A 16436-nucleotide genomic window follows, 5' to 3' on the forward strand; every position below is an offset into this window, starting at 1 on the left:
CGGACAGAGGTAGTACATTGATACAGTATGTAGATGACATAATGATATGTAGCGCTACGGAAGAAGATTGTACAAAAGATACCCAGAAATTGTTGCTGTTTTTGGGGGACAATGGCCATAAAGTTTCTAAAGTTAAGCTGCAGCTAATCAAAACAACTGTAAAATATCTAGGTCATGACATTATGTATGGAACAAGAGCTCTCTCTAGCGATCGCATTACAGCCATCCAAAATCTTCCTAGACCGGTCACAAAACAACAGGTTATGTCTGTTTTAGGTATTCTGGGCTACTGCAGACAGTGGGTTCTAAATTTTACTGAAAGAGCACAGCCGTTGCAACAATTGGCTAATACTCCTGGCATCCCCCTTTCTGGCCAGGTCCAATGGAATGAACAGGCTGAGAAGGCTCTCTGTGACCTAAAAACTGCTCTTCTATCTGCGCCCGCGCTTGGTTTGCCTGATCGTTCTCGTCCATTCACTTTGTTCGTGGACGAAAAGCAGGGATTTATGAATGCAGTACTGACGCAACAACATGGAGATAAACAAAGACCGGTGGCTTATTTTTCTAAAAAACTGGATCCAGTGGCCGCAGCACTTCCTCCGTGTCTTCGTGCTGTGGCTGCAACAACAGAAGCTGTATTAGCAAGCACGGATGTAGTTCTCATGAGCCCCCTAACAGTTAAAGTGCCTCACGCTGTACATTCTATCCTAGTACAAGCCAAAACTTCACATCTCACTACTGCTAGGGCAATACACTATCAGAATGTACTCTGTACTTTGTCAAATGTTACAATTGAAAGATGCTCCACTTTAAATCCAGCCACTCTTCTCCCAATTAACAATGAAGGAGAACCACATAATTGCCATGATGAAATAGCAAAGGTTGTAAAACCTAGAGTAGATCTACAGGAAACACCTTTAGAAACTGGAGAAATGATTTTTGTGGATGGATGTTCCTTGCGATTGAAAAATGGAGCACCCTCAACCAGTTACGCAGTGGTCCAAGGGGACCGCCTGCTGGAAGCAAATCGAATTTCATCAAGCTTGAGTGCACAAGCAGCTGAACTCGTAGCACTCACTCGAGCATGTCAGCTGTCTGAAGGGAAGATCGTAACAATTTATACGGATTCCAGATATGCTTTTGGAGTCTGCCATGATCATGGAGCACTATGGAAACTAAGGGGATTTAAGACCAGTACTGGCAAACCCATCCAACATCAGAAATTGATCGAATCCCTTTTAGAAGCTATAACCAAACCATCGAAGCTAGCGATTGTTAAATGTCAAGCTCACACAGGAAAACAGGATCCTGTTAGCAAAGGAAATGAATTAGCTGACCACTTTGCTAAAGAGGCTGCATATAATAACACACCAATTTCTTTATTCCAACAGAGAAATGACCAGGACCCTGATAATCGAATTATTTCTTTACAGAGTGCAGCCACGGATATCGAAAGGAGAAAATGGCCCAAAGAAGGGTGCCTCTCTGATGGAGTCTGGACTCATAAACACACTAACAAACCTTTTCTCCCAAAAGCCTCTTTCCCAGGAATGGCAAAAATCGCCCATGGCCTCGATCACGCAGGTAGAGATGCCATAATAATACATTTTATTTATATAGCGCCTTTCCCATGCTCAAGGCACTTACAGAATATAATAAAGAACAGCAGAATATACAGTATATAGCATTGAACAAACCAGATAAATAAATAAAGAAGATTAAGACAGTAAATTCTGAAAAAAAAAACAGACAACATAATTGATGGTGTAGCACACACATACAGGTTACATTGGCATCTTGACAGAGACGTAAACTGAGAGAAAGGTAATAAAGTCAAGTACAGCTAAAAGCCTTCCTGAACAGATGAGTTTTGAGTTGTTTTTTAAAAGAATTCATGGAGTCAGCTGACCTGATTAATTTTGGTAGGTCATTCCAGAGTCTGGGCACTATACAGCTGAAGGCCCTGTCACCCATAGAGTGTAGATTAGTGAGGGGCACAACAAGATTACCAGAATCAGAGGACCTTAGTGGGCGGGCAGGCACATAGTGATGGAGGAGGTCACTGATGTAGTTTGGTGTGAGGTTATTTAAAGCTTTGTAGGTTATTAGTAGGATTTTATATTCGATTCTGTAGGACACAGGGAGCCAGTGAAGATGGAGCAGGATGGGTGTGATGTGCTCGCTGCTGCTGGTTCGAGTAAGGACTCTTGCAGCTGAGTTTTGAATAAGCTGGAGCTGTGATATAAGATTAGAAGGGGCACCTGCCAGTAGGGAATTACAATAATCGATGCGGGATGTGATAAAAGCATGGACAAGTTTCTCAGCATTAGAGAAGGAGAGGAAGGAGCGAACACGGGATATGTTACGGAGGTGAAAGTAAGAAAGTTTCTTAATGTGATTTATGTGGGTGGAATAAGTGAGGGAGGAATCAAAAATGACACCAAGATTTTTTACAGTAGAGGCAGGTCTGATGAGATCACTGCCAAGATGGACTGGGAAGGAGCTCATTTTATTAAGTTGCATTTTAGTCCCAATTTTCAGGAGTTCAGTTTTATTGCAATTTAATTTTAAAGAGTTCTGCTCCATCCAGGTTTTAATTTCACTAAGGCAGGTTGTGAGCTGAGAAAGCTCTGATGAAGTTCCACTTTTAACATTGAAGTAGAGCTGGGTATCATCTGCATAAAAATGATAACCCAATCCATAACTATGGATAATATGGCCAAGGGGAAGCATATAAATACAGAAAAGCAGAGGACCAAGGACAGAGCCCTGAGGGACTCCTTGTGTGACTGGCACGGAGTTGGATCTGCTGTTGCCAAGACTAACAAACTCTTGCCTATCAGTCAGATAGGACTTGAACCACTGGAGGGCAGTGCCAGAGATACCCAGCATGTTCTCCATTCTGGACAGTAGGATGTCATGTCTAACAGTGTCAAATGCTGCACTGAGGTCTAACAGAATTAATATGCTAGTTTGTCCAGAGTCTGCTGCCATAAGCAAATCATTGGTTACCCGTAGCAGAGCAGTTTCACAGCTGTGCCGTGCCCTGAATCCAGACTGAAAGGGTTCCATCAAATTATTAGAGGTTAGGTAATTGGTGAGTTGGGAAGCTACAACACGCTCAAGAACTTTTGACAGGAAAGGTAAGTGGGAAATAGGCCGGAAATTGTTAAGATTGTCAGCATCAAGGCCAGACTTTTTTAACATTGGGGTTACAGAAGCAATTTTAAAAGTGAGCGGCACGGAGCCAGTGTCAAGGGATGAGTTTATTATTGTTGTAACAGTCGGGATTATGGCATGAAGGCAGGATTTAAGTAGTGTGGTGGGGATGGGGTCCAGTACACAAGTAGTCGGCCTCATCTTACAAAGCAGGTTATTAACAAACGCAGAAGTGACTGGTGAGAACTTAGAGAAGGAGCTGGATGGAGTGGGAGAACAGGGAGAGATATAAACAGATGATATATTTATGTTAGTTGAATTATTTAGATCTTTAATTTTGTTACGGAAAAAGTGGAGGAATTCCTCACAGACTTCAGTAGAAGAGGTAGCTGGACCAGATGCGGGTTCGAGTAGTTTATTAACTACAGAGAACAAAACCCTTGGGTTATCATGGCCACTTTCTATTATTCTGCCATAATGGATGTTCTTGGCAGAAGTTAGTGCTTCTCTGTAAGCTCTTTGGTGGTCAGAGAAAGCCTGGATGTGCACGGTGAGGCCAGTCTTACGTGACATTCTCTCAAGGCGTCGGCCAGCTGCTTTCATAGATCGCAATTCTGAGTTATACCAAGGAGCTGAGCGCTTAAAGGAAACCTCCTTATGTTTTAAAGGAGCTGTTTTATCTAATGCTGAGTGAAGGGCTGTGTTATAGTGGTCAACAAAACTATCTAGTGTTGGTGGAATACAGTAGGTGCAGACAGTAAAAGATCAGAAATGGATCCAGAAAGGATAGAGGGACAGATATTTTTAAGGTTTCTGTAAGAAATTTGTCGTTTACAGGTAAGAGGTGGGAGAGGTAATGAGACAGTGAAAAATACTGCTTTATGGTCAGAGAGTCCCAAATCAGTGCTGTAAATGTTGTAAATGCCATGGTTCGAGATGTTGAAAAACATTGGGAAGCTGTAGGTTTCTCTACATATGCAGAGCAATTTTGCAGACGCTGTGCAATATGTCAAAAGTTTAATGTGGGAAAAGGTACCCAGGTAAGTCCCGCCGTTACCCCTAATCCAATGGGTCCGTTTGAACACCTCCAAATGGATTTCATTGAACTAACCCCGTCTAAAGGGTACCGATATTGTCTTGTGATTGTCGATGTGTTCTCCCGATGGGTAGAGGCTTTCCCTTCAAAACACAACGATGCCAAAACAGTAGCTAAAGCACTAATTAAAGAGATTATTCCAAGATGGGGTATCCCTCAAAAGTTACAAACAGATAATGGCACTCATTTTGTGAACTCCGTTATAAATGAATTAACCACCTGGCTACAAATTAATGTGCACCATTATTGTAAATACCATCCCCAAAGCGGAGGCATCGTAGAACGATGCAATGGCACTTTAAAAGCTAAACTCGCAAAAATTTGTGAACAAACTAATTTATCATGGCCGGATGCACTACCCTTAACTTTAATGGGACTAAGGGGACGGACACACCGACAACTGGGACTATCGCCGTTTGAGATTCTGACCGGACGTCCCATGCCCATTGGCATGGTTGTAGGAAATGTGAATTTGCATACTGTCGACAATGATCTTCTCTCTAGTCTTGCAGGTCTCCGAACCTCGTTGAAGGAAGTCCACCAGCAGGTTAATCGAGCCTGGAGGACCAGCCCACCTTCTAAGGATTTACCAATTCCCTTGGGCACCTGGATCTTGGTTCGAGATACTCGGAGGAAACACTGGCATCAGCCTAGGTGGAGAGGACCATTCCAAATTCTTCTATCCACACCACATGCCGTGAAAGTTGAAGGACTGCCTGCCTGGATCCACGCATCGCATTGCAAGAAATGGCTATCTTAAAAATACTTTTTCTGTTGACTGTTACCCGCACCCTCTCAGGCTACCCAAGGATGGGTGGTGATCTCTATCTAAGTACTTTACCGCCTCTATGGAAAGGGCATATATGCTACATGAGGAGCACATGTCTCGTATAGCTTCTTCCATTTTCTCCTCCCCATCCCCTTCCCCCCCTCCCCCTTCATCAACCATTTCAATTTAATTCTACTGCCCACATCATTTTGTTCAAAAAGGGGGGAGTGTAAAAACATAAAATGATGTAATTGAACAAAATGTATGTGTGTAAGTACAGAAAATAGGACAGAATGATCAAACTTGTTTGTGTTTTGCGTACGTGACAAAAAGCATATATACTTTCTGGAAGTTTTCTTTCAATGATGTGTGTGACAAGAAAATATACCTTTAGGGTAAAGACTTTACCAATTGGAATAATACAAAATGAGTCAGGACGCTATTTTTATTGCTTACGTGGTCAACGATCAGGAGACTAGAAAGGTATAAAAGAGCAAGGATATCTGCGCTCGAGGCAGATGAAGTGCGGTGTCCTAGGACTGTATTTCTCTGTCATTTTACCCTTGTCTGGTATGTATCAATAAAAGGTTTTTACTAATTTTAATTTCTTCTCTGTCTTCAGTCACAAAAAAAGTGTCCACAGTTTTTTTGGCGCCCGGACATGGGGCAAGAGACGGCCGGTTGACTCCTCCAGCGAGACCATTTCAGTGATCCGTCTTACCAGCGGACTGCCGTCAACTTGAGCTCCGGCAGCAGAGCATGCAGCTCCGGCAAAAGTTAGGACTGCCCTGTCCTGAAAGAGTTCTTGCGTGAGGAGCCCCTGGTCTCCTCTTTGCTACATCCACGGTGACTGAACGGATTTCCAGACAGAGCTTGCACACTTCCAGGCTGGGGTAAGCACCGGGGAATTTCCGAACATTTTTTTATTTTCTAAATTACGGGAGGGCGAGTTTCCTGTTGACCGTCTAGTCATATTCATATCTCAACGGGTTGCTTAAGGTGATGGAGACTTGACCCAAGCAGTTTGACGCATACGAAAGGTCTGACAAAAGGATACTGGCCTCACCCATATCCTAGACTCGGCTGGACGTATTGATGTAGTATTCTGCTGAACCGAATCGGACACGAAGTCACCTGAGCTGGAATCCGGGGATGTGAGCGGACAGGCTAACGGGACGAGTAACGGGGTGGTATATATATATATGGAAACATAAACAGAAAAAGAGCACAGATTGCAGGTTTGCTGTTTGGACGGAATAAATAAATCTACATACTAATAGGAATACCGTGTTCTCCTGGGAACTGGGACAGGACCGATAGTTGGGTGTCTCCCCTTGGGACTAAAGAAGGGAACAGTAAGGGAATAGTGAGTGGCACACTTAATACCTCGCTGATTCATACGTACAAGGGATTAGACGAATCAGTATATAGTTGCAAAATTAAATACAGGACCCGGGAAGAGCAAGGGGACATAATGGGAACTTATAACAGTAAGCCTGTTAATCGCCGCACAGGGGGATCAAAATCATTAATGCTGGAAGAATTATTTTTGGAGGATCAACAGACGCCCCATAAAAATGGGTCTCCTAGGAAATTTATAGAAAAGAAGACAGGTTTAGATTTCAAGAAGGCATGTAGGTTAGAAATTTTTTTAGGCCACCACCACAATGTACATGGGGAAATAATATTTTTTAAAAGTATATCATGTTTGGGTGTATTATTTTTGTAACACCTGAACATACCTGATATTGTTGAAATAGTGTATGCCAGAGTATATGATTTTAATATTTTTCCTTCCCCACTCTCCTATCCTTGTAGACTCTTTTTGTTTTAACCTTAAACTCGGTTTACTCTGGAGGCTATCAAGTATAATTTTATGCTTTACCATTGCACACTCTGTCCATCATCACTACAAATATAATTCACAATCTCAGATGCTGTTTCTGTGGATTTTGCTGCCGTCTATAAACCTAACACATATTCTCACATACTCTCACATTACTTGCTTTCCTGTATTTTGTCTATTCGGGTTTTGTTACTCTAAAGCTTTCATATTATATATTTCTTATTCAATGGTTGTTTAAGAACAGCCAGGTAGGGTCGAACCAATGCTTCAAACCCAGGGTCCCCTCCGCTTCCCCATATTAGGGGGCAGTGCAGTGCAGTAGTTATCGCAGCCTCACTTGTCAGGGTCCTGGACTTAAATCCCAGCCTTGCGACTCCCCCTTTCTGGGTTTGCTGCAGATATTCAAGTATTATGCCAAAAATAAATTCGTCAGGCTGATGAAACTAATCTGGCTGAAGGTGTGTGCGTGAGCAGGACATCTTGTCACTGCTGCCAGATTAAGGAGTGGCTTCTCGAAAAAAACTGAATGGTTAAAATAAGGCACACACACAAAAAAAAAACTCGCACAGAACAGCAGCCGATTAGTTTACCTCTGTAACAATAAGCACCTCGTGAAAAGTTTTCTTGTGTTTCTTGAACTTTGCTCTCGTAGTTAATCTGAACAACAAAGCCCTGCCAGCTCTCTTACAGTCACACCCCACCCACCGGCTGCACTTTTTGACATAACGGCGGGCTGCCAAAGTCGGTTCTGCTTATTATCGTCCAAACCCCTCAGGGAGAAGAAGCCTGTGATCAGTGAAGAAATGTCCGACGATCAGTCAGCATCCGGGGATACTTACCTGAAGGAATATAAAGGCTATCATTTCCTTAAGGAGAAAACTTCTTCGGAGTACATCCAGTCATTGGAAGACTTTGAAATTCGGGACAGCGATGTGTTTCTCGTGACGTATCCAAAATCAGGTAAGGCCGGGGTGTTTAAAAGAAATAAGAACTGATGAGAAGCCGGCGAGGAGTGACACATGAGGCAAAATATGGAGTGGTCTTAATGCTGATACGTGTGACCACGTCCTGAAACGGGACACTGCAATAAAGCGCATGCTCACAAGGCTATGTACTGAACGTTTTACAAAAGAATGCAGGGGTGGATTATTTCATACGAGTTTAGCTTATTTTAAAACGAGGCTTTTATTATAGCATTTAAAATTGGAAGTTATTTTTCATTATTCTTTAATTAATATTTATTTGGATTTGGCGGTATGCTGCCAGGTTTAATTGTTGCGACTGAAATTGACACAGTTTCAGATCGATATAAACCTGGACGAGCAAGACAAAAGCAAATGCACTTTTTAAACCTCTTCAAAGTGTCGAAAAATTAAACTTAAAAAAGCGGTTGCAGCTCATGGCGGTGGTTAACGCTGCCGCGTCGCAGGTCCAGTCAGTAGCGGCTGAATCCCCGGTTCTAATGCTGTCTGCTCAGGGTTTGCACGATCCTTCCGTTCAGGTACTCGTTTTCCGAAAAAAACGTCCTGCATAGCTGGGCCTTTTCGGTTAGGGGGTCGGTGGTGAAGGGGGTTGACGATGAAGGAGACGGTCCGGCACGGGACCAATTTTTTTTAGGGGAGGCGCTTTTGAAAGTGGAGCACCCGGAGGAAAACCACACAGACACAGGAAAAACATGTAAACTCCATACAGGGAGGACTGGGACGAGAACCCCTGGACATGAACCCCGGTCTCCTTACCACGAGGCGATAGCACTGCCATCGTGCTGCCCCAGAGATTCGTTCATGAATTTTCAAAGAAGGCACTATATAACATATGAATAAATAGAAAAGGCACTATATAGGTCGGTAATGTGCACTTTTTTGTCGATTAGTGTTAATACAGAATAGGACTGAATGCTTTTTGTAAGCACTCCTATCTATCTGTTATATAGTGTCCTTCCTAGCTATCTGCATGTTATACAGTGCGTCTCTTATCTATCTATCTATCTATCTATCTATCTATCTATCTATCTATCTATCTATCTATCTATCTATCTATCTATCTATCTATCTATCTATCTATACTAAAGTTACCATTTATCTATCGGGCTGCAGAGTTAACAGTAGATTGCCAGGTACTTGCAGATAGGAAAGTTCTTCTGATTGCCTGTGTAGACACATATAAGCCACAAGAGGGCAGTAAGCTCTTTGATGTTCAGTATATGGTGCTATAAAAGTATTTACTTTGAGGACATCAGAGTACATGACAGCGGACTAGTTATCTCCCCCTAGCGGAGACAGACAGACAAAGAGTGAGGGAAACATCCATCCATCCATTTTCCAACCCGCTGAATCCGAACACAGGGTCACGGGGGTCTGCTGGAGCCAATCCCAGCCAACACAGGGCACAAGGCAGGAAACAATCCTGGGCAGACAAATGTAGTTCTGCTGCCTGGTGACTCAGAAGCTGTTAAAGTCACGTTGTCTCTTAAAAGAAACAGGAAGGGTAATGGGATACTTGGGCAGGTAAGACTGACCTTCTAAGTACAGATCAAGATCCACTTTCAAGACTGCTAGATAGTCCTTTGTCCAAAAGTAATTTTGGTGATGGCCTTGAATTTAAAACTGAGGTAGGGTCCATGACAAAGCCCCTGATATCAACAGGATTCATTAAATTATCATAAACACATAAGTACTTTAGATATACAAACTGTTTATATTCTGAAATATAACTTCACCTCACCAACAGCTTTAAAATGTCTCACTCTGTAGTATAATTTCATGCACTTCTTCAATTCTCCAGGTACAGTGTGGACCCAGCAAATCGTGACCCTGATCTTTGAGGATGACTGCACTGAGGACTACCAGAAGAACATCGAGCGAATGCCTTGGATTGAGTTCCCAATGGATGGCTATGACTTTGTGAATCGTCCATCACCTCGCCTCTATGCCAGTCACCTGCCGTACCATCTGGTGCCCAAAGCTTTGAAGGAAAAGAAAGCCAAAGTGAGTCACAGAAACAAAAGCAATTGTTTGATCACACTGATAGAGAGGAAGGTCGTTAGATTTAGTCAATTATGAGTGTCATTTCCATGAAGTCAAGTCGGATGACACCTTGTAAATAATTTGACTTAAATAAGATTTATTACACGTTACTTAATTCAAAGTTGTAATTCAAAGGAATCGGAAGAGAAGTGAACAAGAATCATGAATCAGATGGGTGGTGCTTGCACATGCTCTTTGAACATCTGCATGCGTAACAGAAGACACTGCTGACATCACACGTGCGCTACATCACTGAATCTTTTCTCTCGTACTCGCAAATAAATTTGTGTGACTTATTGAAAAGAGCCATTCATTAAGAATAAATTGTTAGCGAGTGTGTGTTTTACCCAAGCAATATCACACACTAGCCTTACTGCATTTTCTCTTTATCTGCGATGAAGTATTTTGGTAGACAAATATTCAGTTAACAGCGCATTGACGGTTTTATTCTTGTAGCCATGTTAGTTGCATGCAGTGGTAAACTTGGCTACAAAAGAGCCGTTCTCAAGTTTCTTTTTAATGTTGTTCTCATTTATGATCTCTCGTTTTACGTTCACTGCTGTGTGTTGGGTTTTCTGATCCCTTAAGGATGCCATGTTAGGTGTTTACGATGGATGCAACCCTTGTTGTTGCTTTGGGTTCTTTGAGCGACAGTGTGAACCTGCTATTGTGTAGGATGAAGTTCTGTTTGCTTTAGTCTGTTGCATATCAATAACTTAGGCATACTTATTGTTAATAGTGAAATCAGTGAGTATTATTTGTACCGCAATGTCCTCGAAGAATACAAGGATTTGAGTTTATTGTCTTATGGTTGTGATGTCCAATATAAATATCATAATGGGGCAACTCAGTTATCCAGCTTTACCTAGAATAGAATTGCATCTGAGCCCCAAATGTAGAATTTTAGGGTGTACCCACACTAGGCCGGTTTGTTTCGTATCGTGCCCAAGCGTGATTATCCCCCTTCCCTACTCATCCCGCCAGCCTGCACTCACACCGCACGTAACATTCTGGGCCCGGGCCCGCTTTCATCATGACCGTGCGACTTCTTGTAAAGCCAAAACAAGGTCCAAACACGGTGTGACAGCATGCATCTCAAAATGATTTGACTTATTTTGTGGTTGTTTTGGAGACATGGAGGACAGGATAATATTCTACTCTCTTACAGATTTAATGAGTGTGCAGGGCAGCATTTTGCTGTTAATCGTGCTGCACGTCCGAGAACGTGATGAATGATGTTAAGGGAGGAATTTGCAGCTATTCTTGCCAACTACAATTCACGTTCATATGTAATGTGAGAACAAAAACCTGTTTCTGACTCAAAAGATATTGAATGAAATGAGAATTGTACGATCTGACTTGTCGCATCATTGAAGTCGTGTCTGTTTTCCGTGTTCGGGCACGTTTAGCGATCACACTGTTCCTGAATGCTACCGAACCGTGCTTGGGTCTAACTCTTCCAAGTGGGCCAGGGCATTGTACAGTTAGCCCAGCACAGAGCGATCACACTAGTCAAATGAACTGGACTTTGAGGGGGTTACATGTGGACGAACCTGCTTGGGCATGGAATGAATTGTCAGTGTGAGTACACCCTTAATTCTAGAAAATGGAGTACAAGAAGAACAAAAAGGAAATACAAAAATAAAGAAAACTGAACTTGTCTCTGTTAGGCTGTGGTGAAGCGAGTTAGGGGTCTGTGGCAGTGCAGAATTTTAGCATAAAAACAGAGCCCTCACATTTGGTGTGTGTGGGTGCGCGTCGCTGCAATGCCCTGTGGAGCGTTTAATGGGGAAATTGGCAGATTGCGTATTCACGTGCAAACACAGTCAGTTCATCTGGTTTTCTCCACTGTTTGTTGGGCAAAGCAAAGCGTATAAAGCGAACCTGAGTAGGGCTGAGAAGAAGATGATCAGATTAAGAGATAGAGAACAGGGGTACGATCACTGGTGTGAGAGATTCGGGAAGAAAGAAAGAATGAGAGAAGCTATGGTAGAAAAATCAGGAAAGAGTCTGTATGAGCAAAGACGAGAATTGGGAGTGTAAGCATGTGTGGTGGACAGGAGGCAAGGTGATCAGGAGGTGACCCTGCAGAGATTGAAGAAAATGGTGTTCCAGGGACTGAGAGTTCAGGGAATTAAGAACAGTTGATTGGCAATGGACACTTAGGGATGTTGGTGAGATGATGGAGGCTGGATTTGGGGATCCCAGGGGGGTGATGGACTGAGGTGGCTGGATTTTAAAGGATGATCATGTCTGGTGGTGTCTTGGTGGGTGAAAGAGAAAGATGCACTGAGGCTTGCAGGAGAAGAGAACAGAAGTTGTTCCAAGTTCTCCAGTGATAAACCAAGTCCTCAAACAATTTAGAAGTGGTGATTAGTACAATATCCCAAATAAATACATAGTTATAGAGATAAAATTGACTGCATTTGTTATTTTAGTGATCCAGCAAGGGAGAATATGGTGCCGCAATGACGTTTGCTGTCCCCTTGTGAGTCGCCCACTGACATGAAGTTGTCCAACACCATTTTATTATCTCCAGGTGTGCTTTTGAATTGGAGCAGCCAGTTCTGCTGGATAAGGTAGAGCAGATCACCGAGTTAAAGAGGTTGCTGGGGCGTATAAAAAGACAGAGTGAAAGTAGGTGACTGATCACTGAGTAACTTACCTGAGGAGATGAACAAGCAGCTGGCAACACGTGATTGCAAACATGCACACTCATGGTGAACGTCTGATATAGCGTCACAGAGGGGGACGGAGGGTACATGACTCGATGTCACTTTCTGCTGGGGGACTCCAAAAGATGTGATTGGCTGGGATCAAAAGGGCTAGCCGTATAAAACCAAAGTCCAGACCACCTGGGGTCTTCTTTTGACCGGTCTTCAGGCTGAACAGAACGTCTTTACTGCTGGGTTAGTGGAGCAGAGAGAAGCATGTTTAAGTTTGTATGTTAGTGAGGGCAGTTTACTGCCATCTTGTATATATGATTGGGTGGACATAATCTGTGTGTGTGGGTGCTTTTTCATTATTGTCATTCTGCATTATTTTTTTCACTTATTGTTTTCTGTTTGTCCTTTGTGAACTGTCTGTGGAAGAAGAAGAAAGAGGAAAAAAAGGCTTTTAGTTTATTTTTGCTGGATTTGTATTCATTACTTTTTTCTCTGGAATTGTTATAAATAGCAGCTGCACTTATTTTTCTTGTTTTTGTTAATGTTCTTGCATTGAACTCTATATATTTGCATGTCGTAAATGATATAGTTGTTGTGATGTAAGATTTTGCATATAACTTGATAAATATTTTATATGTCTTTATTTGTAATTTAGGCAAAGCAATGTAATTTAGTGTTACATTAGTGAGTGTTTACCCCCCCCCCCCCCCCTTTAGGAATGGGTCTCTCTGAATTTTATGACAGAGTTGGGGGAGGGTGGGTGTGCCTTATACCAGTTTGAGTGTTTCTCTGCTAAAGTCTTTCAATCCCTGCAAGAAAGCCATAAAGACATATGGTCTTGGGGGTGGCAGGTTTTAAGATGTTGTATTCCCCCATTGGTCTATAGATAGATAGATAGATAGATAGATAGATAGATAGATAGATAGATAGATAGATAGATAGATAGATAGATAGATAGATAGATAGATAGATAGATAGATAGATAGATAGATAGATAGATAGATAGATAGATAGATAGATAGATAGATAGATAGATAGATAGATACTTTATTAATCCCGATGGGAAATTCACATTCTTCAGCAGCAGCATACTGATACAATAAATAATATTAAATTAAAGAATGATAAAAATAGAAAAATAAAAGTAGAAAAGTACACATACATAGTATGGCAGTTTGGAATTGGCTTGGATCAGAAGCTATTAAGTACCATAACGTCCTATTGGTTGTAGGGGTTGGACAGAGAATCTATAAATCTGCTTGTTCAACCACATTCTCTCTCTCTTACTAACCAACAAATGATGAAGAAGTATCTCTCTTACTAACATCTGATGAAGACCATCACACCATGAACTGAAAGGACAACACAATGAAGACCACAGCTTAGTAGCCATTTTGGAACTGGCCTACGGCCTGTTCTGAAGAAAGCTGAGCACCAATGATGCCTTAACTAGAGATTTTAAATGACTACAAGTCTGTGTGCCGCCTGAAACTACACATCACCATTTAATCAGGTTGTATGGTTGCCAATATTCAAATGTACTTTGCATATTGTTATTATTTATGAATATTTTCAATAATATATTATTTAAAGTGTAACTTAAGTCCTGATTGTCTTTTTACTACATCTAATTGCCTGAGGTTATAGATATAGAAGAGAAGGTGGGGATAAGTTACATACTATAATACCTTATAAACAGTGGTAAGTCTGTGGAATTAGGCATTCTGACAAAGGCTACTTATTAAATAATACAATAGGGGAAAGTAGAGCAATATATTACTCTAACAAGACAAAACAATAGTTATTGGCCCATTTGAAATAAATCAGAATTCTGTTTTGGGAACAGTCATCTTTGTCTGTGTTCCAATTCTCCCTTCCCCAGATTGTTCAGTTATGGCTGCAGGTGCCTGGAGTCTGAAACTGTGCAACAGTGCCATTGCACAGGGCAACACATCCCCTCTTAATCTGTTTTCCCAAAACTGTTTTGGGCTGCCTGGCCTTCTTCATAAAAACACAAACTAAAAGTAATCTGCCACCCAACCTGAAAGCCAGCGTTGGTTGTAAGAACAGGACTGTATCCCTGCACTGCTCTGCTCCTTGTCCAGTCATGTACCCCCTTCATGTTTGTCCCACCCTGGTCAAAACTATGCCAGCTGGGCAGCTTGTTACAAGTGTGTCATATGATTTAACAAATGCTAGGCCTCATCCTACCTACTCGTTATTAAAAGTGTTTATTTCTATTTTAAGTCTGAAGTAGGCCTGAAGTCATCCCCACCCACTCTTCCTCATTTGGCCCCTGGAAGCAATTTTTTTCTTATTATAGATGCCTTTTATTGTTTGTTTTGTTTTTGACAAAAATGTTTCCTAATATGGACTGTAATTGGCTCATCACAAAAGGGATCATCATAAAAAAGAGCAAAGTGATGCCCTGTAACAATTGAAGTTTCCTTGACCCCAGTCCAAATTTGTGACTCAAAAACAAAACAAACCAAAAAAAGTCAATCAATCAACATATTTTTGATGTATGTTTGTCAGATTCCTTATATATATATATATATATATATATATATATCTGAGGCATTTCTTTCCTTTGCATGTATGACATCTGTAAGGAGTATTCCCCTCCTTGGACGTTTTCACATTTCATTATTATACAATATTATATTAATTTGAGTTTTCTGACTCTGTTCAGCAGTCAAAGTGAAAATAGACCTCTGCACAGAGGTCTTAATGAATTACAAATATAAAAACACTAAATAACTGATCACTTAAGTATTCACCACCTTTAAATATGACCCACCTAAACTATCATTAATGCAGCCAATTGGTCTTAGAAGTCACAGAATTAGCTCAATGGAGACCACCTATCTGGGGTTTCCACTGATTGTAGTATAACGGTAGCTGGGTGTAGAAAACAGATGTCAGAAAACTGCCCTGAATTCTTTACAAATATAAACCTTACAAAATAATTGATCTCATAAGTATTGTCTTCCATCAAGTCCGTATTTAGTAGATGTTCCTATGGCAGCCATGACAGCGTTGTGTGCTCAGGTCTGTCTTTTGCTCTGTCAGCTCCACACTGCCATTTGTCCCCATTCTTCTTTGTAAAACTGCTCGAGGTGTTAGAGAAACCATGTGTGGAGTGCCAAATTATCAAGTTCAGCCACAAATTCTCAATGGGGTTGAGATCTGAACTCTGACTCGACCACTCCTGGACATTAACATTGCTGTTTTTAAGCCATTCTTATGTAGCCTCGGCCCTACTCTTACGGTCATTGCCTTACTGGAAAACAAATTTTCTAAAGCAGAGGTGTGCAACTCCTGGCCTGGTGGGCCGCAGTGGCTGCAGGTTTTCATTCTGACCCTTTTCCTAATCAGTGACCAGTTTTCACTGCTAGTTAACTCCTTTACCCTTCCCTGTTTTTAAGGAGTCAGTCCTCTGAACTAATTCTTTCCTTCATTAAATGACAGCCAAACAGAAAAAAGACATGAAACGAGCCAACAGATGACCAGCTATATTGGGGCTTCAAACTAACTAATTTTCCAACTAATTTCACTCCAACCAGTTTCTTAATGAGAAGCCGATTCTTGCTGTTAATTAAACCCGTTATTTAATTCCATGGCCTGTTGCTGCTCTCATTCTGTCACAGCAGACATTTTCAAAACTGTTGATTTTCTGTTTTTTCTAAGAACACCGTCAAAATGTTTTGGTGACCTGAGAGATCTAATTTACTGAGATCTTCGCCTTTCTTCATTTTCAGATATTATGTAATGGGCACAGGTGAGCTGCTCGTGTGGCGGCTCGTTTTGTGTCTCATTATTGTTTGGCTGGTCATTAAGGATAAAGAAACAACGAAGGGGCCTGAGTCAAGTG

General features: G+C 41.6%; 1 protein-coding gene and 1 long non-coding RNA gene across 9 annotated transcripts in view; one reads left to right on the forward strand and one right to left on the reverse strand.

Annotated features, from left to right (window-relative positions):
- LOC114661888 (amine sulfotransferase-like) overlaps positions 1 to 16436 on the forward strand; it is a 164806-nt gene that overhangs the window by 102663 nt on the left and 45707 nt on the right. For 2 of the 8 annotated variants that reach the window (XM_051934608.1, XM_028815111.2), the window contains exons 1-2: positions 7420 to 7830; positions 9655 to 9857. The exons of 5 other annotated variants lie outside the window; for them this stretch is intronic. In XM_051934608.1, coding sequence (XP_051790568.1) covers positions 7674 to 7830; positions 9655 to 9857 — 360 coding nt within the window. In that variant the 5' untranslated portion in view covers positions 7420 to 7673. Of the gene's footprint in view, positions 1 to 7416; positions 7831 to 9654; positions 9858 to 16436 lie in introns of those variants that run through there. One more of the 8 variants, XM_051934610.1, reaches the window with a different exon arrangement.
- Positions 1 to 16436, reverse strand: part of LOC127529791 (uncharacterized) — a 97471-nt gene that overhangs the window by 34612 nt on the left and 46423 nt on the right. The window lies entirely within an intron of this gene.

The sequence above is a fragment of the Erpetoichthys calabaricus genome, chromosome 12 (genome assembly GCF_900747795.2).
Source record: "Erpetoichthys calabaricus chromosome 12, fErpCal1.3, whole genome shotgun sequence".
Taxonomy (NCBI): Eukaryota; Metazoa; Chordata; class Cladistia; order Polypteriformes; family Polypteridae; genus Erpetoichthys; species Erpetoichthys calabaricus.